Source organism: Myxine glutinosa, chromosome 8 (genome assembly GCF_964187855.1).
Source record: "Myxine glutinosa chromosome 8, kmMyxGlut1.1, whole genome shotgun sequence".
In the NCBI taxonomy this organism is placed as follows: Eukaryota; Metazoa; Chordata; class Myxini; order Myxiniformes; family Myxinidae; genus Myxine; species Myxine glutinosa.
In genome coordinates this window covers 97351171-97370803 of record NC_136268.1, presented here as the reverse complement: position 1 = coordinate 97370803, position 19633 = coordinate 97351171, and the positions used below count along the sequence as shown (strand labels likewise).

Here is a 19633-nt window from a genome sequence, read left to right as displayed (position 1 = left end):
GAAATTCCTCTTGGGGAAATGCCCCACTGAGTATGGTGAGAAAAGCGGCACCATTGTTGTGATGTCGCTGATACCCAAAGTATCCCAGAAAGTGACGGCACTGCCCCCAAGCTCAGTGGCTGTGTTCAGTGTTTGTTTCTGTCACGTCAGTATGTGTGTGTGTGTGTGTGTGTGTGTGTGTGTGTGTGTGTGTGTGTGTGTGTGTGTGTCAGCTCTATTACGAGCTTTAGTCCAAGTATATATTAAAAGACACATGAAAGCCCGCTTGGAGTTTGCAAAAAAGCACCTAAAGGACTCTCAGACTGTGAGAAACAAGATTCTGTGGGCTTTCATGTGTCTTTCACTGAGGAGAGGCTTCCGTCTGGCCACTCTGCCATAAAGCCCAGATCGGTGGAGTGCTGCAGTGATGGTTGTCCTTCTGGAAGTTTCTCCCATCTCCACACAGGATCTCTGGAGCTCAGCCAGAGTGACGATCGGGTTCTTGGTCACCTCTATTACCAAGGCCCTTCTCCCCCAATTGTTCCGTTTGGCCAGGCGGCCAGTTCTCGGAAGAGTCCTGGTTGTTCCAAACTTCTTCCATTTAAGAATTATGGAGGCCACTGTGCTTTTGGGAACCTTCAATACAGCAGAAATTTTTTAGTAGGCTTCCCCAGATCTGTGCCTCGACACAATCCTGCATCTGAGCTCGGCAGGCAGTTCCTTCGACCTCAAGGCTTGGTTTTTGCTCTGATCTGCATTGTCAGCTGTGAGACCTTATATAGACAGGTGTGTGCCTTTCCAAATCATGTCCAATCAATTGAATTTACCACAGGTGGACTCCAATCAAGGTGTAGAAACATCTCAAAAATGATCAAGATAAATGGGAGGCACCTGAGCTAAATTTCAAGTGTCATAGCAAAGGGTCTGAATACTTATGTAAATGTGATATTTCAGTTTTTTCTTTTTAATAAATTTTCAAAACTTTCTAAAATCCTGTTTTCTCTTTGTCATTATGGGGTATTGAGTGTAGATTGATGAGGGAAAAAATGAATTTAAACGATTTCAGCATAAGGCTGCAACATAACAAAATGTGAAAAAAGTGAAGGGGTCTGAATACTTTCTGAATGCACTGTACACCTGATCATAAGAACATACAAAGAATAAACCCTTACAGGCGATGTGAAGAATTTCCTACAAGAGGAATAACAAACCCAGTTATGGGATTGAAGATATCCCAAATGTTGAGAAACAAAATAGTGTTCCAGTTCACGTTTACACTTTTAATAAATAGATATATAGCCCCGTGGGGGACTGACAGTTTTTATATCCCCAAGGTTTCGGAGAAGATTAAAAAAAAAAGGAAATTACCTGAATTTGAGGCAAAACCCCCCTTTTCAGCCTCTTACAAGGGGCAGATTCGGATGGGGAGCACAACCCCATGACACCTTATTGCGCTGATGCATTGTACCAAATTTGGTCAGCAATGATTAGGTAGTTGTGGAGAAGATGTTTTCGTGAAAATGAGGGATTTGAGGAGGGGGCTTTTGGCCCCCTTTCCGGGGGGAGGATACGACCATGAGGAGCACAACTTAAGGTTAGGGCATGGTCCCAAAGCGGCGTGGCGAATTTGTTCTGAATCTGTCTGGCAGTTTATGGGAAGCAGATTTTTGAATGAAATACCAATATTTGGGGCAAAACCCACCTTTTCCACCCCCTATAGGGGGAGCATCTGGATTCCCCCACACACGGACTCTATTTCATCTCCTCCACACCTTTGGAGAGCACAACCCAATGAGACCTTGTTGCCCTGATGCATCAGACAAAATTTGGTCAATATTGGTCAGGTAGTTCATGTGGACATGTTTTCGTCAAATGTTAACATACGTATGTATGTACCTACAGGCAGGTGGATGGACAGACACCAGGGCCCACTCTTTGAGGTTATTTCAGAGAAATAACCGAAACAGAATTGGACAGATTTGGGATAGACAGAGAAGGATCACTGGGATGGCTAAGAAGAGGTCTGCTCAATTGGGACAGAGAAAGAATCATTATTTAAATGCCCCAGACCAAGGATACTACGCGGATGGCTTTAAGATGTCAGGACTGAGTCTCAAGTCCAAGGATCGGACAAGTGTCGGTTATGCAAGGTAGAAACAGAAAGCACAAGTCACCTCCTCTCGGTAGGTAAAAAGCTCATGTCAGAACAGCTCTACACCCAAAGACAGAACAAGGTATGTAGAGTAATCCACTGGCACATCTGCAGAAATTTCAATATTCCAGTTCCACAAAATTAATGGAAACATGAAGCAAAAGCAATCATTGAAAACAAGGACATAATGCTCACGCAAGACCTGAGGATCCCATCGAGTGTAAACATAGAAAACAAAGCACTGCAACCGGATATAGTATGCTGATACAAAAAGGAAAATAAGGCATTGCTAATTGAGGTTTCATTACCCAGTGGTTTTGGTCTAAATAATGCAGAAATGAAGAAAATGACCAAATATCAAGACCTCAACGATGGAGTGATAAGATATTGAAAGCTGAAGAGTGCCAAAATTGAACCAGTGATTATAATTAGAGCTACAGGAAGAACCATACAAAGATCTTACAAACCATCCTGGGGAACATTACCACAAACAAACTACAGTTGGAGGCTGTCTGGGACTCGTTAACGATCCTGAGAAGAGCCCTCGGAACAAAACTCTGTGAACAACATAACTTTCCAACTTAGTCCATGAATCACGATCCTTCACCAAAACAAAGGTGGATACTTCCGAGTCCTGGGAGGACTACATTCCACCTTCTGAAACACAAATTATGGAGATAAAAATCAAACACACACAGGCACACACACACACAGACATGCCCACACCAATGCACGCACACGCACACATGCCAAAGAAAAAGCTACTATTTTTAATGAATGCCGAATGTCAGCTTTGCAATCCTTTGTGATTGACTTTACAAGTAATAGGATAGTGTCAGGAGAGCGTAACCACATAAAGTTGCTACAACATGCTGTACTGCAGTCTTCCATAGGTCTGTCATTGTGTGACTACACAGCCAATCTTTCCTCTCAATCACCAATCATTTGTTGTTCTCCTCTTCCCTTTATAAGGGGTGAAGTCTGATGGCACCAAGCTCCCACCCTGCCTTGACCACAATACTCATCCACTTCCCTGTGTCCTCAACCAACTCTCTCCACCCTCAAACCACCCCCACCTTACTGATATCCCTCTTCACACAATCCTCCCATCTCAACCATGGCCTACCTCTTTTCTTTCCGTCCTGTTCCCTCAATCTATCCACTCTCTTTGTCATTTTCCTGTTCCCCCATCCGCACCAAATGTCCAGCCCATCTCAGCCAGCATTTCACTAATCTCCCCATCAAGCTCATCTGCACATCAATCTCCTCCCTCAGTTCATCCATTCTCCTTCAATCCACCCTCTTCACTCCCTTTTTTTTTTTTGTATACAAGATCGAGGCTCGTGAAAGAGCGAACATTAATCACACAGAAAGACAAACAGACACATAAAACAAATAACATCGGGAGCGGTAGACAAGATGGGGAGAGAGGGGGAAGGACACAAACACAACATTTGAGAGCAGGGACCGAGAGACATGGAGACATCGAGAGATCTGTGGGAGGGAGAGGGCTTTGGGGGGGAGGCATGTGAAGGGGGGGAGGCATGTGAAGGGGGGGGGGGGTGGGAGAGGTATAAACATATGGACACTGCCAGGATTTCCAGGAAATAAGTTGGAATTTCAAACAAGGTGGATCTGGGGTGAATTAGTGGGGGTAGAAAAGATCAAGGTTATGGATGGGGGAAGATAAGAGATGGTGGTGAACAGCTGTTTTAAAGACCTGGAGGGAGGAGAGGGATTGAAGGGAGTGTGGGAGTTTGTTCCACAGGCGGGAGAAAAGAGGAATGAAAGAGTGAAGGTGAGCAGAGAGCCGAGATTTCGGCAGTTTAACCATCAGAGGGTTGCTGGCAGATCTTGTGCGACCTGTAGGAATATTTGGGGGACAGAGCACAGAGAGAGCTGGGGGAGCAAGGCCGGAGAGGAGTCGGTAGAAGACAGAAAGACCACCTACCTGCCTGCGGTGAGTGAGTGAAAGGCCCTCAGAGATAGCTTCATCGCGGGAGATTCCAATGATTTTGAAAGCTTTGGATTCAACAGCGTGAAGCCGAGCCAGGTGTGAGGCAGGAGCACCAGCCCATAGGGGAGAACAGTATTCCATAGAGCTGCGGATGAAAGCCTTGTATGTGGTGAGGAGCTCAGGTGTGCCGAGGAAGGACTTCGCACGACGGAGGATGCCCAGTCGGCGACTGGCTTTGGAGGCCAGCTTGGAAATGTGGTTTTCCCAAGAAAGATCATGGCAGATAGTGAGACCCAAAAGCTTGAGTGACAGAACTTCTTGGAGAGGATTGTTGAGAAAGTAGATGGGAGGGTTGTCCAGTCGATCTTTTCGGAGAGACATAGTAAGAGAGTGAGATTTGGCAGGATTGAAAGACATGTTCCACTTGTTTGACCAGTCTGTGATTTGTCCCTTAATCCTCCTGACCCAGTTGTTCGTGCTTGGGTGCTCACCTCGTAGAAAAAAGAAATTTGTGTGGGAAGACAAGTGGGAAGATTTTCATCACTTGTGATGAAAGTTATGGTTATGTTTCATTGAAATTGTGTGTGTATTTTCAGAAAAAAAAGCAAATACCTATTTTTGGGGGGAAAGTGGGGCACGCAGGAGGGAGGGGGGGGGGGGATCAAACCTGGACCAACTGACCCCGGGTAGATCCCTTTAGACTCCAAATTCTTTAAATGCCGTGAACAAACTTGAGTCACAACATACCAAAATATATTTTAGCCAAGTTTGGTCACAATCCCCTCAGCAGTTTCGGAGAAGAAGTTGCAAGTGTTTATGTACTGATGGACAGACGATGCGCCATCCCATAAGCTCCCCAGAACCATGTTCCACGTGAGCTAAAAATTAATTTCTTTACCTGATGCCATTCTGAACCATGCGATTCCTGCATGCCTTTGTGCAACTGCAGGCATGGTTGCATTCGAAGATGAGTGGCGGCTCAATCCTGTTGAACTCTGGAAGCAGTCTACCATCCTGCAAGACAATAAACCAATGAAGCAGAAAGTCGAAGCAATGGGTCAAGAGCCTCAGCTCTTTGGTGTGCAAATTATGATAAATTCCAAAAAAAGTTAACAGCCAAGCGTCTCTGGATACTTTATCTCTGCAAAGGCAGGAAATCTTTGCTGCAATGACATTAAATCTGTAAAATAAGAACAGACTGAGGTGAAGTCTGTTCAAATGAGAAAGTAAATAAAGCCTGTAACTGCAAAGCTTTTGAAAATGGATTCCCAAGCTGCAACAGCCAGCAGCATTGATAACACTTTCAGTAGGAATGTTAATATATCTCCTTGGCATGTCGGCAGAAAGCCCAAGGAAGGTAAGAAAGAAAGAAAAAAAAACAATTAAAAAAACAAACATATATATATATATATATAAAAAGGAGGGGTGGGGTGGGGCGTTCATTTTGGCCTAGGCCCAACGTATAACACGGGAAACCCATAAATGCCTTCAGACATGTTACGCGCCTAAAAGAGTCTCGGCATGCTCGAGAGGGGAAGGCTCGGGTGTGAGGTCAGAGAACAAAGTTCTCAGTTGGCATGCCAGAGAGAGAGAGAGATGCTGCACTCGAAGTTTGCTCAATGCTATGAGTAATACCTTGTCATACCAGCAACGAATGCTGAGCTGGCCGCACAGGCAGTTGCTAGAGGAGCAGTCGTCCAGGCAGTTACAATACTGGAAACAAGTGGGAAGAGGGATTGGGGATGAAATCAGATTAGTTTGCTGCAAAAACGGGTGCTCTGTCCACACCTTTCAAGCATCTCATCAACTCTGAGCAACTAAAGAGCTGCCCAAGTGCATTTGTGGGCAAAGAAACAAGCAGTTGCCTTCAGTGAAAATATAGATAAAGAGTAACTTCAAAACCTTGTGCCAATCGTCTTAACATTTTCCTAAAAACATTAGTACCAAAATTACTCCCCAGCAAAAATAATTTTCTGTTCTCCAGTCTTTGCCATAACTATTTGTCTGTGAATTGCGGGAAACTTCACGACCAGAACACATTCAGGTATGCATACGTATCTTGTATTCACAACACATGCTCAATGAAACCACCAGCCCTCCACCACACACCGATCCCCACCTTCCCCATTTCCCTACTTCAATATTTTGGGGGGTTTGCATTTATACTATTATGTGTTGGAATGTCAGTGAGATTACCAGTGTGCATTTGAATGTGTGTATGGACGTTTGTGTAAGAGTGTAGGACAATGCAACATAGCCTGTTTAAACAGAGTACAGCACGTGATAGTACATCATGTACAATAATTCACAGGTGGATGCAGGACAATCCAGGTCAGAACAGCACTCTGTTGGGTATTACAATATAATACAGCATACATTGGGCAAGCATATTTATGATAGTTGAGAACGTTGATGTTCTCGATTGTAGTGCAGCATAAAATATATCAATATGGCGCATGGTATGACACAGGATAGTACAATATAATCTAGTTTGGTGGGCTGGCAGGATGGCTTAGAGGTACGCAGGATCCGGAACTTATGTCAGGAATGTACAGCAGGTTACGACAGGAATTAACCTCTCCTTCCTCATCCTCCCCTATCCCCTCACCCCCTCCCCCTCCGTAGACTACGACAGGAATTTACCTCTCCCCTTTTGCAGGTTGTGACAAGAATTTACCCCTGCCACCCTGTAGGTTACAACAGGAACTTACCCCTCCCCCACCCCCCTTATTTGATGACAGGAATTTACCTCTTCCCACCCCCCTCCTGCATGGGTTACAATAGGAATTTAACTCTGCACCCCCCCCCCCCAGTAGGTTACGACAGGAATTTACCTCCCCCCCCTCCCCCCCATGTAGGTCACGATAAGAAAATTTACCTCTTCCCCTCCCAGCACGTCTCCCCTCCCCCCACCCCCCAGGAATTCACCTTTTCCTGCCCCCTTATACGTTATGACATAAACTTATCTCTCCCATGCCCCCCTGTAGGCTATGACAGGAATTTACTTTCCCCCACCCACCCCCCTGTAGGAGATGACAGGAATTTACTTTCCCCCGCCCCCCCCCCCCCACCCCCTGTAGGCTAAGACAGGAATTTGGCCAAGTTGCTGGCAATAATCACCCACTCTTTGTCGAAAGACGGTGTGGGATCTCCACGTGGAGTCGTTACATCAAGGTGGAAGTTCATAACAAGTTGAGTTCTGCAAAGGTTGCTTCTGGGTCACATTGCAATTTGTAAGATTTATAAGTGATTGAAATTAAGAAATAGGAATTAGTGTATCCATTCAAATGTGCAGAGGATACAATCCTATGAGGTGACAATGAATCCTGTGCAAGAAAGATATCAGTTGCAGTGGGGTTTTGCTCATTTTTAGGAATGCAAAAACAAATGACAGATATAATTTATCATTGGGTAGAAAACAATATGATCCCAAACTACGAGCTGCTGGCTTTCCAGGAAAAAGTGAAAGATTTGTCTGGAACCCAAAAGATACAGAAACACACTGTCATGACACATACCTGCAGGTGTGTGATGTTTCGGTCAATATTCATGGGCGAGGTTTCGCAGCTCTTGGCCACGTACTTGTAGCCCCCAGGTAGGCCTTCATCATCCACGCGGTTGACACAGGCAATAGGGATGTTCTCGTAGCCACGGGCTACATCCCTGCAGGGTTGTTTAAGGTGAAGCTGTATCACTGTGTATGCAATTAATACAATTCCCTGCCAGCAAGTTTACATGCATCCTCCATCAAAACCCTGTAGCTTGTTCTGAAGACAGCAACCAATACAGTAGTTGAAGCTTGCAGACTTGATCACACAGCTCAAACTTGTAAAGCACTTCGGTGACGACAATTTTCCCTTGACCGCTAAACTACACACATTGCTGCAAATAAGTGGATGTTATTACCCTGTGCTCGTGAAGTGAAAAGCAGGGTTAGGCATTCGGGTGCATACGTGTGGCGTGCGTGTCTGCATTATTAAAATTCATTTTCTCGGCAACCATTGGTCCGATTGACACAAAATTTTACCATAGGAGTGCCTCCGCCTGTAGATTTTTTCATTCATAATTATGACGTCATCACGTGGTATGGACGCCATGTTGGAAAAACGTTTCTCCTCTATATCTCCAAAACCGTTCAATGGAAAAAATTGAAACATGGCTCATTGTCAAGTACTCCCCATGGGGAATAAGATATGTTGATGATGATGATGTCATCCATGGCTTCATTATGACGTCATAACTCGACAAGTACACTTGATCTGATCAGTATGAAAAAATAAATTCCTCTGCAACTGTTAGTCCGATGAACACAAATTTTTCAGAATATGAGCGGCTCCTCCTGTGGATTTTTAAAATGATAATCATGGCGTCATAGGTCAGGTGGTACAGGCGCCATCTTGGAAAAATCGAAAAACGTTGCACCTCTATATCTCCAAAACCACTCCATGGAAAAAAATGAAACATGGCTCATTCTAAAGGACTTCATATGGGGAATAGGTGTTGTAAACGATGACGTCATCAGTGCCATAATTATGACATCATATAATTCGACAGGGACAACTTTTGATTCGACCAGTATGAATTTTTTTTTTCTCTGCAATTCTTGGTCCGATTGACACTCAATTTTCACCATAGGAGCGCCTCCTCCTGTATAATATTTTTAATGATAATTATGACATCATAGGTCACATTGTACAGGCACCATCCTGGAAAAACCAAAAAACGTTGCACCTCTGTATCTCCAAAACCGCTCCATGGAAAAAAGTGAAACGTGGCTCATTGTAAAGAACTCCATATGGGGAATAGGTGTTGTTAACGATGACAACACCATAATTATGACGTCATATAATTCGACAGGGATAACGCTTTGTCTGATTATTTTGAATTTTTTTTTTTTTTGTATACATAATCGAGGCTCGTGAAAGAGCTAACATTTATCACACAAATAAATCAAACAGACAAACAAGCAAAGTATATAAAAAGGGGAGCAGTAGACAAGATGGGGAGAGAAGGGGAAGCACATAAACACAACATTTGAGAGCAGGGACATCGGGAATGTGTGGGAGGGAGAGGGCTTGGGGGGAGGCGGCGTGGGAAGGGTGGGGGGTGGGAGAAGTATAAACACAAGTACACCAAGGACTTCCAGGAAAGAAGTTGGTATTTCAAAAAAGTGGATTTGGGGTGAAATTAGCGAAATATGAAATTTAATGAGCGTGATCTATGCAACAATTTTATAAGAGAATATAAAGTTATGATGTCATCGCACACGTGGTCAGGCAGCCATATTGGATCAAAGAAAAAAAAACTTTCAAAAACAGAAGAATTGACTCGCACCAAGTTGACTTCATATGGTAAGTATTCTATGAATACCATCTAGTTAAAGTGAACAAATATGTTTGTGCAACTCAATGCTGAATGCATCACAAAAACCGTTTCTGCAGGGGTCCTCAAGAACATCCCTGACGACATACCGGGTTAGGATTCTTTCGCTTTGCATGAGGCGGTTCGCCGACACCTCCCGAAGCTTTCGATTGACACGCAGTGCCAGCCACAGCTGTGTGTCCAGAGCTGCGCACTCCACAGGAGACTCGCCCTCTTTGTTCTTAACGTCCACATCCGCTCCTCGTGCCAAGAACAGCCTGATGGTTCCGGAAGAAAAATGTCACCGTCACCCACGTTGCACCCATAAGAACTATATGATAAAGAATGATACCATGGTTTTCCCCAAAGTGCTCTGACGTATCAACCTGGATACGATCAAAGCTTGGGCCGCTATGCTTCGGCAAGATCAATATGTTCGCAATACACGTCTTCTAATGCATCTGTTACATATTTATGTGAATGTATGTGAATTACTATTCAGGTCTTTGCTTATCAATGTGTAGTCGATTAAAGGTTGTTGTGATTAAAGGGTCAGGAGCCCTTCTGGGAAAAAGGAGACCGGAAACGGAAGAAGAAAAGACACGAGGTCCTGGAGACGCGACGATTCTTCTTCTTCCTGGCCGAGCTCGGACGCGAGCGGTATCGATTGAGCAACGTAAGAGAATCGGCGTTTCAAAGCCCGTCTGGCGAGAGGAGTTACCGGGACGTGTAACTACCCTTTGACACGTCAAGTCACTGTGGGTTCGTGCACGCAACCAAGCAGCTGGCACAGTTCGCCTCGCCGTCTACAAGGCCGCGTACGGGTCGCACCTTGGGCCGCGCGCGCTGGGCAAGCCGCGTGTTGCTGTGCCTGCTTTACATTACCCGCTTTGCTTGGCCAGGAGGTGCGCGCTGCAGCCGTTGTTCCCGGTACGGGACGTGCCCGGTGAAAGCACGTCAGGAAGGGTCCATTCAACCGCCCACGTGCAGAGATCGAACTACAGGAGTACGGAGACATTGTGAGAGACATTGACCACGGAGGGAGTCGGGAGTGGGGCTCACGTGAGGAATGTATAAGATGGCCATCTTAGAGTTAATGTAGATGAGTTTACATCTTTGTACTATTGAGTGCTGATTGTTGATGGTTGATTGCTCGGGGAATATATCATTGATTATTCCGGATCCTTGGTGTGGGGTTTTTTCTTGGTTGGAATTCATATTGATTGCGTTACGAAAGCGCATACATAATAAATCTTTCTGGCGTAGTTCCTCACGGTCCGGGGGTCACCGAGACCAGGTAGTCACCGGGAGGACCACGTAACAGAATTGGGGGCTCGTCCGGGATATAAAATTGTATAAAATAATAAAAATAATATTTTTATTAATTAAAATGTATTAATTAAGTGTGAATTGGTAAATTTTTGGGGAAATTGGGGTAAAGTCTTGGGTGAAGGTTAACAGGTGTTAACGATAGGCACCATGGCGTTTGTGGCACAGAACTTTGCGGTAACCCCGAGTGAGGCACAGTTCCGAGCGTTACTAAAGTCGGACCTCTTGAAATTGGCCAAACATTTTAACTTGGAGGTCCGAACTAATTTGAGGAAGGCAGAGTTGCAGACCACGGTGATACAGTCTATGGTGGGATTAGGAACATGGGACGAGTTAGCCTGGCAGTGGCTACCCGAAGAACAAGAAGACGTTGAGCTCCGGAAACTGGAGTTGCAATTACGGAGCCAGGAACGGATTAAAGAAGAAGAAAGGAAAGCAGAAGAGAGGAGAGAAGAGAAACAAGCAGAGGAAAGGAGAGTGGAACGAGAACTCCAGGAAAGGTTAAAAGAAGAAGAAAGGAAAGCAGAAAAGGAAAGAGCAGAAGAAGAAAGGAAAGCAGAAAAGGAAAGAGCAGAAGAAGAAAGGAAAGCAGAAAAGGAAAGAGCAGAAGAAGAAAGGAAAGCAGAAAAGGAAAGAGCAGAAGAAGAAAGGAAAGCAGAAGAGTGGAGAGAAGAGAAACAAGCAGAGGAAAGGAGAGTGGAACGAGAACTCCAGGAAAGGTTAGCAGAAGAAGAAAGGAAAGCAGAAAAGGAAAGAGCAGAAGAAGAAAGGAAAGCAGAAAAGGAAAGAGCAGAAGAAGAAAGGAAAGCAGAAGAGAGGAGAGAAGAGAAACAAGCAGAGGAAAGGAGAGTGGAACGAGAACTCCAGGAAAGGTTAGAAGGAAGAAAAGCAGAGGAGAGGAGAGCTGCAAGGGACCTCGAAGCAGAGGAGAGAAAAGCGGAAATGGAATTAAAGGAACGTGACATGGAGCTTCAGCAAGAAATTAAATTCAAGGAGCTGGAGTTAATGAGAGAACGGGGAGAGGGACCACCCTTGCTGACAGGGTCGACACCTAGCCAGAACACCTGGGATGTGGGCAGACATGTGAGGCTGGTTCCACCCTTCAGTGAAAAGGAAGTCGCTAAATTTTTTCCACACTGAGAAAGTGGCTCGACAGTTAAACTGGCCGGAGGAGGCCTGGACCATACTAGTACAAAGTGTGCTGGTGGGAAAAGCTCAAGAGATTTATTCGGCGCTACCAATGGACCAATGTGCAGATTATGAGGTATTGAAGAAGCACATCCACAAAGCCTATGAGTTGGTTCCGGAAGCTTACCGGCAAAAATTCAGGAATGCCAGGAAGAGGGAGAGTGAGACCCATGTGGAGTTTGCCAGAGTGAAAGAAAACATGTTTGATCGGTGGTGTGAGTCAAAAGGAGTCGGGAAAGACTTCAAAACATTGCGTGACTTGATCCTGGTGGAGGAATTTCAACAGTGTGTCCACGAGGACATCAAAGTGTACCTGCAGGAAAAGAAAGTACCAAAGTTGTGGGACGCAGCCACCATGGCAGATGATTATGCCTTAACACACCGGATAGGGGTCCACAAACCTAACTCCTCGCCTAGACTTCAGCAGGGGAGTTATGGAACACCCGGTGCGGAGAACGACCTTACATGGCGGCGGCCTCGAGATGATTATGGGGACAACTCTGATACCCCAACTGTTAGAAATCAGAGGGCTACGGGCCCAAGACAAACTTATTTTTCGGGGGGCTCAAGGCCGACCCCGAGGTTCTCCTCCGGGCCTACTTGTGCTTTTTGCCATAAATCTGGACACTTGATGTCCAGTTGTTACCTCATGAAAAGGGACAACCCAGAGCGGAGTCCGACTAGTACAACTCCGAATGCGATGGCAAACGTAAGAAATCGCCCACAGAAGAGTTACCAACCATTTATTTATGAGGGGTTGGTCTCACTCAAGGGAGACTTGACTAACCCAAGACCGGTTAGGGTGTTGAGGGACACAGGAGGCCATCAATCCTTAATGCTTGAAGGCATTTTGCCATTGTCAAAGAGTACCGCAACTGGTGATAGTGTTCGGTTACAAGGGATCGGTGGCTGTGTTAGTGCCCCACTTCATGTCATCCATTTGGAATCCGATTTGGTGTCAGGACCGGTCACCGTTGGTTTACAAGCCACGCTTCCTGTAGAGGGAGTATCTGTGATTATCAGGAATGATTTGGCCGGGGGGCAAATTTATGGTAACCCGAGGGTGGGTAAAGAGCCCCGCAGGGGAAATAACACCACCCCCGCTTGGGATGGCGACAAAAGTTCCAAGTTATTTGTAGGGGGACTGAACTTCAACACAGAGGAAGAAGTTCTGACCTCTGTCTTCAACAGATATGGGCCGCTGGTGGAAGTGCGGGTGGTAAAAGACAGGGAAACGCAACGGTCAAGAGGGTTCGGCTTTGTCACGTTTGCAAGCACCAGAGACGCCAGAGAGGCAGAGAAGAATTGGAATGGTAAGGATTTGGAGGGTCGGACCATAACAGTAGGGAAGGCATTTCGTAGGCGTCGAGAGGTCTACAGAAGAGGACAACTTGGCAGTCGTTTTGGGGTTGGCAGCAGCCGACATTACTATGGAGGCTCCCAGAGTTACGTCACCTCCCGAAAGAATGAAGGTCAGAGCACTGGCCGAGAAGGAGACCGCCAGTCAGGTAACGGCTGGGACAAGGGGTCCCACCGTAACTGTTAGGAGTCTGGAGAAGTTGAAGCACTATATACGGGGGAGCCGCCGAGCCGGGTCTCCTACACGGACTAACCGTGAACGCCACGTTCTTAAAGGCGTCCAGGTAGTGAACTTTCCTGCACGGACTAACCGTGAACTCCACGTTCTTAAAGGCGTCCATGTAATGAACTTTCCTCCCCGGACTAACCGTGAACTCCACATTCCTTAAGGCGTCCATGTAGGGTATACTCAGCTGGGCCTCCCGAAAATGTGCTATCGAGAGGTTTAACTTTGGGGGCTTTGGTCACCACCTCTTAACCGTCATTCAAGAGAAACTAGAAGTGGTTGACGCTTGGTCCAGAGGGAATTAATCTAGGGGATTGTGTGAAATTTTGTTGCTTTCTTTTTAAGTGATGACTGTGCCCGGGGGGAACTGATGATTTGGGGGGGGGTGAGTTATCTGGATTGTTTATCCAAGTTGGCCGGCAAAGAAAGTTTTCGCTGGGTTCAAACTTTCTTTCTTGAAGGGGGGGAGTGTTACATATTTATGTGAATGTATGTGAATTACTATTCAGGTCTTTGCTTATCAATGTGTAGTCGATTAAAGGTTGTTGTGATTAAAGGGTCAGGAGCCCTTCTGGGAAAAAGGAGACCGGAAACGGAAGAAGAAAAGACACGAGGTCCTGGAGACGCGACGATTCTTCTTCTTCCTGGCCGAGCTCGGACGCGAGCGGTATCGATTGAGCAACGTAAGAGAATCGGCGTTTCAAAGCCCGTCTGGCGAGAGGAGTTACCGGGACGTGTAACTACCCTTTGACACGTCAAGTCACTGTGGGTTCGTGCACGGAACCAAGCAGCTGGCACAGTTCGCCTCGCCGTCTACAAGGCCGCGTACGGGTCGCACCTTGGGCCGCGCGCGCTGGGCAAGCCGCGTGTTGCTGTGCCTGCTTTACATTACCCGCTTTGCTTGGCCAGGAGGTGTGCGCTGTAGCCGTTGTTCCCGGTACGGGACGTGCCCGGTGAAAGCACGACAGGAAGGGTCCGTTCAACCGCCCACGTGCGGAGATCGAACTACAGGAGTACGGAGACATTGTGAGAGACATTGACCACGGAGGGAGTCGGGAGTGGGGCTCACGTGAGGAATGTATAAGATGGCCATCTTAGAGTTAATGTAGATGAGTTTACATCTTTGTACTATTGAGTGCTGATTGTTGATGGTTGATTGCTCGGGGAATATATCATTGATTATTCCGGATCCTTGGTGTGGGGTTTTTTCTTGGTTGGAATTCATATTGATTGCGTTACGAAAGCGCATACATAATAAATCTTTCTGGCGTAGTTCCTCTCACGGTCCGGGGGTCACCGAGACCAGGTAGTCACCGGGAGGACCACGTAACAGAATTGGGGGCTCGTCCGGGATATAAAATTGTATAAAATAATAAAAATAATATTTTTATTAATTAAAATGTATTAATTAAGTATGAATTGGTAAATTTTTGGGGAAATTGGGGTAAAGTCTTGGGTGAAGGTTAACAGGTGTTAACGATAGGCACCATGGCGTTTGTGGCACAGAACTTTGCGGTAACCCCGAGTGAGGCACAGTTCCGAGCGTTACTAAAGTCGGACCTCTTGAAATTGGCCAAACATTTTAACTTGGAGGTCCGAACTAATTTGAGGAAGGCAGAGTTGCAGACCACGGTGATACAGTCTATGGTGGGATTAGGAACATGGGACGAGTTAGCCTGGCAGTGGCTACCCGAAGAACAAGAAGACGTTGAGCTCCGGAAACTGGAGTTGCAATTACGGAGCCAGGAACGGATTAAAGAAGAAGAAAGGAAAGCAGAAGAGAGGAGAGAAGAGAAACAAGCAGAGGAAAGGAGAGTGGAACGAGAACTCCAGGAAAGGTTAAAAGAAGAAGAAAGGAAAGCAGAAAAGGAAAGAGCAGAAGAAGAAAGGAAAGCAGAAAAGGAAAGAGCAGAAGAAGAAAGGAAAGCAGAAAAGGAAAGAGCAGAAGAAGAAAGGAAAGCAGAAAAGGAAAGAGCAGAAGAAGAAAGGAAAGCAGAAGAGAGGAGAGAAGAGAAACAAGCAGAGGAAAGGAGAGTGGAACGAGAACTCCAGGAAAGGTTAGCAGAAGAAGAAAGGAAAGCAGAAAAGGAAAGAGCAGAAGAAGAAAGGAAAGCAGAAAAGGAAAGAGCAGAAGAAGAAAGGAAAGCAGAAGAGAGGAGAGAAGAGAAACAAGCAGAGGAAAGGAGAGTGGAACGAGAACTCCAGGAAAGGTTAGAAGGAAGAAAAGCAGAGGAGAGGAGAGCTGCAAGGGACCTCGAAGCAGAGGAGAGAAAAGCGGAAATGGAATTAAAGGAACGTGACATGGAGCTTCAGCAAGAAATTAAATTCAAGGAGCTGGAGTTAATGAGAGAACGGGGAGAGGGACCACCCTTGCTGACAGGGTCGACACCTAGCCAGAACACCTGGGATGTGGGCAGACATGTGAGGCTGGTTCCACCCTTCAGTGAAAAGGAAGTCGCTAAATTTTTTCCACACTTTGAGAAAGTGGCTCGACAGTTAAACTGGCCGGAGGAGGCCTGGACCATACTAGTACAAAGTGTGCTGGTGGGAAAAGCTCAAGAGATTTATTCGGCGCTACCAATGGACCAATGTGCAGATTATGAGGTATTGAAGAAGCACATCCTCAAAGCCTATGAGTTGGTTCCGGAAGCTTACCGGCAAAAATTCAGGAATGCCAGGAAGAGGGAGAGTGAGACCCATGTGGAGTTTGCCAGAGTGAAAGAAAACATGTTTGATCGGTGGTGTGAGTCAAAAGGAGTCGGGAAAGACTTCAAAACATTGCGTGACTTGATCCTGGTGGAGGAATTTCAACAGTGTGTCCACGAGGACATCAAAGTGTACCTGCAGGAAAAGAAAGTACCAAAGTTGTGGGACGCAGCCACCATGGCAGATGATTATGCCTTAACACACCGGATAGGGGTCCACAAACCTAACTCCTCGCCTAGACTTCAGCAGGGGAGTTATGGAACACCCGGTGCGGAGAACGACCTTACATGGCGGCGGCCTCGAGATGATTATGGGGACAACTCTGATACCCCAACTGTTAGAAATCAGAGGGCTACGGGCCCAAGACAAACTTATTTTTCGGGGGGCTCAAGGCCGACCCCGAGGTTCTCCTCCGGGCCTACTTGTGCTTTTTGCCATAAATCTGGACACTTGATGTCCAGTTGTTACCTCATGAAAAGGGACAACCCAGAGCGGAGTCCGACTAGTACAACTCCGAATGCGATGGCAAACGTAAGAAATCGCCCACAGAAGAGTTACCAACCATTTATTTATGAGGGGTTGGTCTCACTCAAGGGAGACTTGACTAACCCAAGACCGGTTAGGGTGTTGAGGGACACAGGAGGCCATCAATCCTTAATGCTTGAAGGCATTTTGCCATTGTCAAAGAGTACCGCAACTGGTGATAGTGTTCGGTTACAAGGGATCGGTGGCTGTGTTAGTGCCCCACTTCATGTCATCCATTTGGAATCCGATTTGGTGTCAGGACCGGTCACCGTTGGTTTACAAGCCACGCTTCCTGTAGAGGGAGTATCTGTGATTATCGGGAATGATTTGGCCGGGGGGCAAATTTATGGTAACCCGAGGGTGGGTAAAGAGCCCCGCAGGGGAAATAACACCACCCCCGCTTGGGATGGCGACAAAAGTTCCAAGTTATTTGTAGGGGGACTGAACTTCAACACAGAGGAAGAAGTTCTGACCTCTGTCTTCAACAGATATGGGCCGCTGGTGGAAGTGCGGGTGGTAAAAGACAGGGAAACGCAACGGTCAAGAGGGTTCGGCTTTGTCACGTTTGCAAGCACCAGAGACGCCAGAGAGGCAGAGAAGAATTGGAATGGTAAGGATTTGGAGGGTCGGACCATAACAGTAGGGAAGGCATTTCGTAGGCGTCGAGAGGTCTACAGAAGAGGACAACTTGGCAGTCGTTTTGGGGTTGGCAGCAGCCGACATTACTATGGAGGCTCCCAGAGTTACGGCACCTCCCGAAAGAATGAAGGTCAGAGCACTGGCCGAGAAGGAGACCGCCAGTCAGGTAACGGCTGGGACAAGGGGTCCCACCGTAACTGTTAGGAGTCTGGAGAAGTTGAAGCACTATATACGGGGGAGCCGCCGAGCCGGGTCTCCTACACGGACTAACCGTGAACGCCACGTTCTTAAAGGCGTCCAGGTAGTGAACTTTCCTGCACGGACTAACCGTGAACTCCACGTTCTTAAAGGCGTCCATGTAATGAACTTTCCTCCCCGGACTAACCGTGAACTCCACATTCCTTAAGGCGTCCATGTAGGGTATACTCAGCTGGGCCTCCCGAAAATGTGCTATCGAGAGGTTTAACTTTGGGGGCTTTGGTCACCACCTCTTAACCGTCATTCAAGAGAAACTAGAAGTGGTTGACGCTTGGTCCAGAGGGAATTAATCTAGGGGATTGTGTGAAATTTTGTTGCTTTCTTTTTAAGTGATGACTGTGCCCGGGGGGAACTGATGATTTGGGGGGGGTGAGTTATCTGGATTGTTTATCCAAGTTGGCCGGCAAAGAAAGTTTTCGCTGGGTTCAAACTTTCTTTCTTGAAGGGGGGGAGTGTTACATATTTATGTGAATGTATGTGAATTACTATTCAGGTCTTTGCTTATCAATGTGTAGTCGATTAAAGGTTGTTGTGATTAAAGGGTCAGGAGCCCTTCTGGGAAAAAGGAGACCGGAAACGGAAGAAGAAAAGACACGAGGTCCTGGAGACGCGACGATTCTTCTTCTTCCTGGCCGAGCTCGGACGCGAGCGGTATCGATTGAGCAACGTAAGAGAATCGGCGTTTCAAAGCCCGTCTGGCGAGAGGAGTTACCGGGACGTGTAACTACCCTTTGACACGTCAAGTCACTGTGGGTTCGTGCACGGAACCAAGCAGCTGGCACAGTTCGCCTCGCCGTCTACAAGGCCGCGTACGGGTCGCACCTTGGGCCGCGCGCGCTGGGCAAGCCGCGTGTTGCTGTGCCTGCTTTACATTACCCGCTTTGCTTGGCCAGGAGGTGTGCGCTGCAGCCGTTGTTCCCGGTACGGGACGTGCCCGGTGAAAGCACGACAGGAAGGGTCCGTTCAACCGCCCACGTGCGGAGATCGAACTACAGGAGTACGGAGACATTGTGAGAGACATTGACCACGGAGGGAGTCGGGAGTGGGGCTCACGTGAGGAATGTATAAGATGGCCATCTTAGAGTTAATGTAGATGAGTTTACATCTTTGTACTATTGAGTGCTGATTGTTGATGGTTGATTGCTCGGGGAATATATCATTGATTATTCCGGATCCTTGGTGTGGGGTTTTTTCTTGGTTGGAATTCATATTGATTGCGTTACGAAAGCGCATACATAATAAATCTTTCTGGCGTAGTTCCTCTCACGGTCCGGGGGTCACCGAGACCAGGTAGTCACCGGGAGGACCACGTAACACATCAAACAAGCATGATGCAGTTACTTTCTTTGGATAGAGTCACAAAACAATCACATTGTCTGATCACCTCATCATCTTTCCTTCCCAATGAACTATTTCAACAATCTGACACTTCTAGAGTACAGAGCATTCTTCATCGGCTTCCAGTTCTGGTCTGGGAGCTGTGGATGTGCGATTTTCGCCTCTGCAAACTTCCTTAAAGATAAGTCAAATCTCCCCCCTCCCCCTCCCCTTCAAATCTCCCCCCTCAACTCCTCCCCTTCAAATCTCCCCCCTCCCCTCAAATCTCCACCCTCACCCCTCCCCTTCAAATCTCCCCCCTCACCTTCAAATCTCCCCCCTCACTCATCCCCTTCAAAACTCCCACTCACCCCTCCCTTTCAAAACTCCCCCTTCACCCCTCCCTTTCAAAACTCCCCCTTCACGCCTCCCTTTCAAATCGCCTTCTCACACCTCCCTTTCAAATCTACTCCCCTGACCCCTCCCCTTCAAACCTCCCCCCCACCCCTCCCCTTCAACACCCTCCATCACCCCTCTCCTTCAAAGCCCCCCCTCACCAAAACCTTAAAAAACCCCTCCTCACCCCTCCCTTTCAAAACTCCCCCCATCCCTCCTTTTAAAAGCTAGCCTCTCACTC

At 46.9% G+C, this 19633-nt stretch overlaps 1 protein-coding gene across 11 annotated transcripts in view; it reads right to left on the bottom strand.

Annotated features, from left to right (window-relative positions):
• The window catches only part of LOC137432743 (histone-lysine N-methyltransferase EHMT1), a 280570-nt gene that overhangs the window by 35925 nt on the left and 225012 nt on the right, over positions 1–19633 (bottom strand). For all 11 annotated transcript variants that reach the window (XM_068124901.2, XM_078783567.1, XM_078783569.1 and 8 more), the window contains 4 exons: positions 9560–9727; positions 7607–7751; positions 5724–5801; positions 4987–5102 (listed from right to left, as the gene is read on the bottom strand). In XM_068124901.2, the coding sequence (XP_067981002.1) occupies positions 4987–5102; positions 5724–5801; positions 7607–7751; positions 9560–9727 (507 nt within the window). The remainder of the gene's footprint in view (positions 1–4986; positions 5103–5723; positions 5802–7606; positions 7752–9559; positions 9728–19633) is intronic.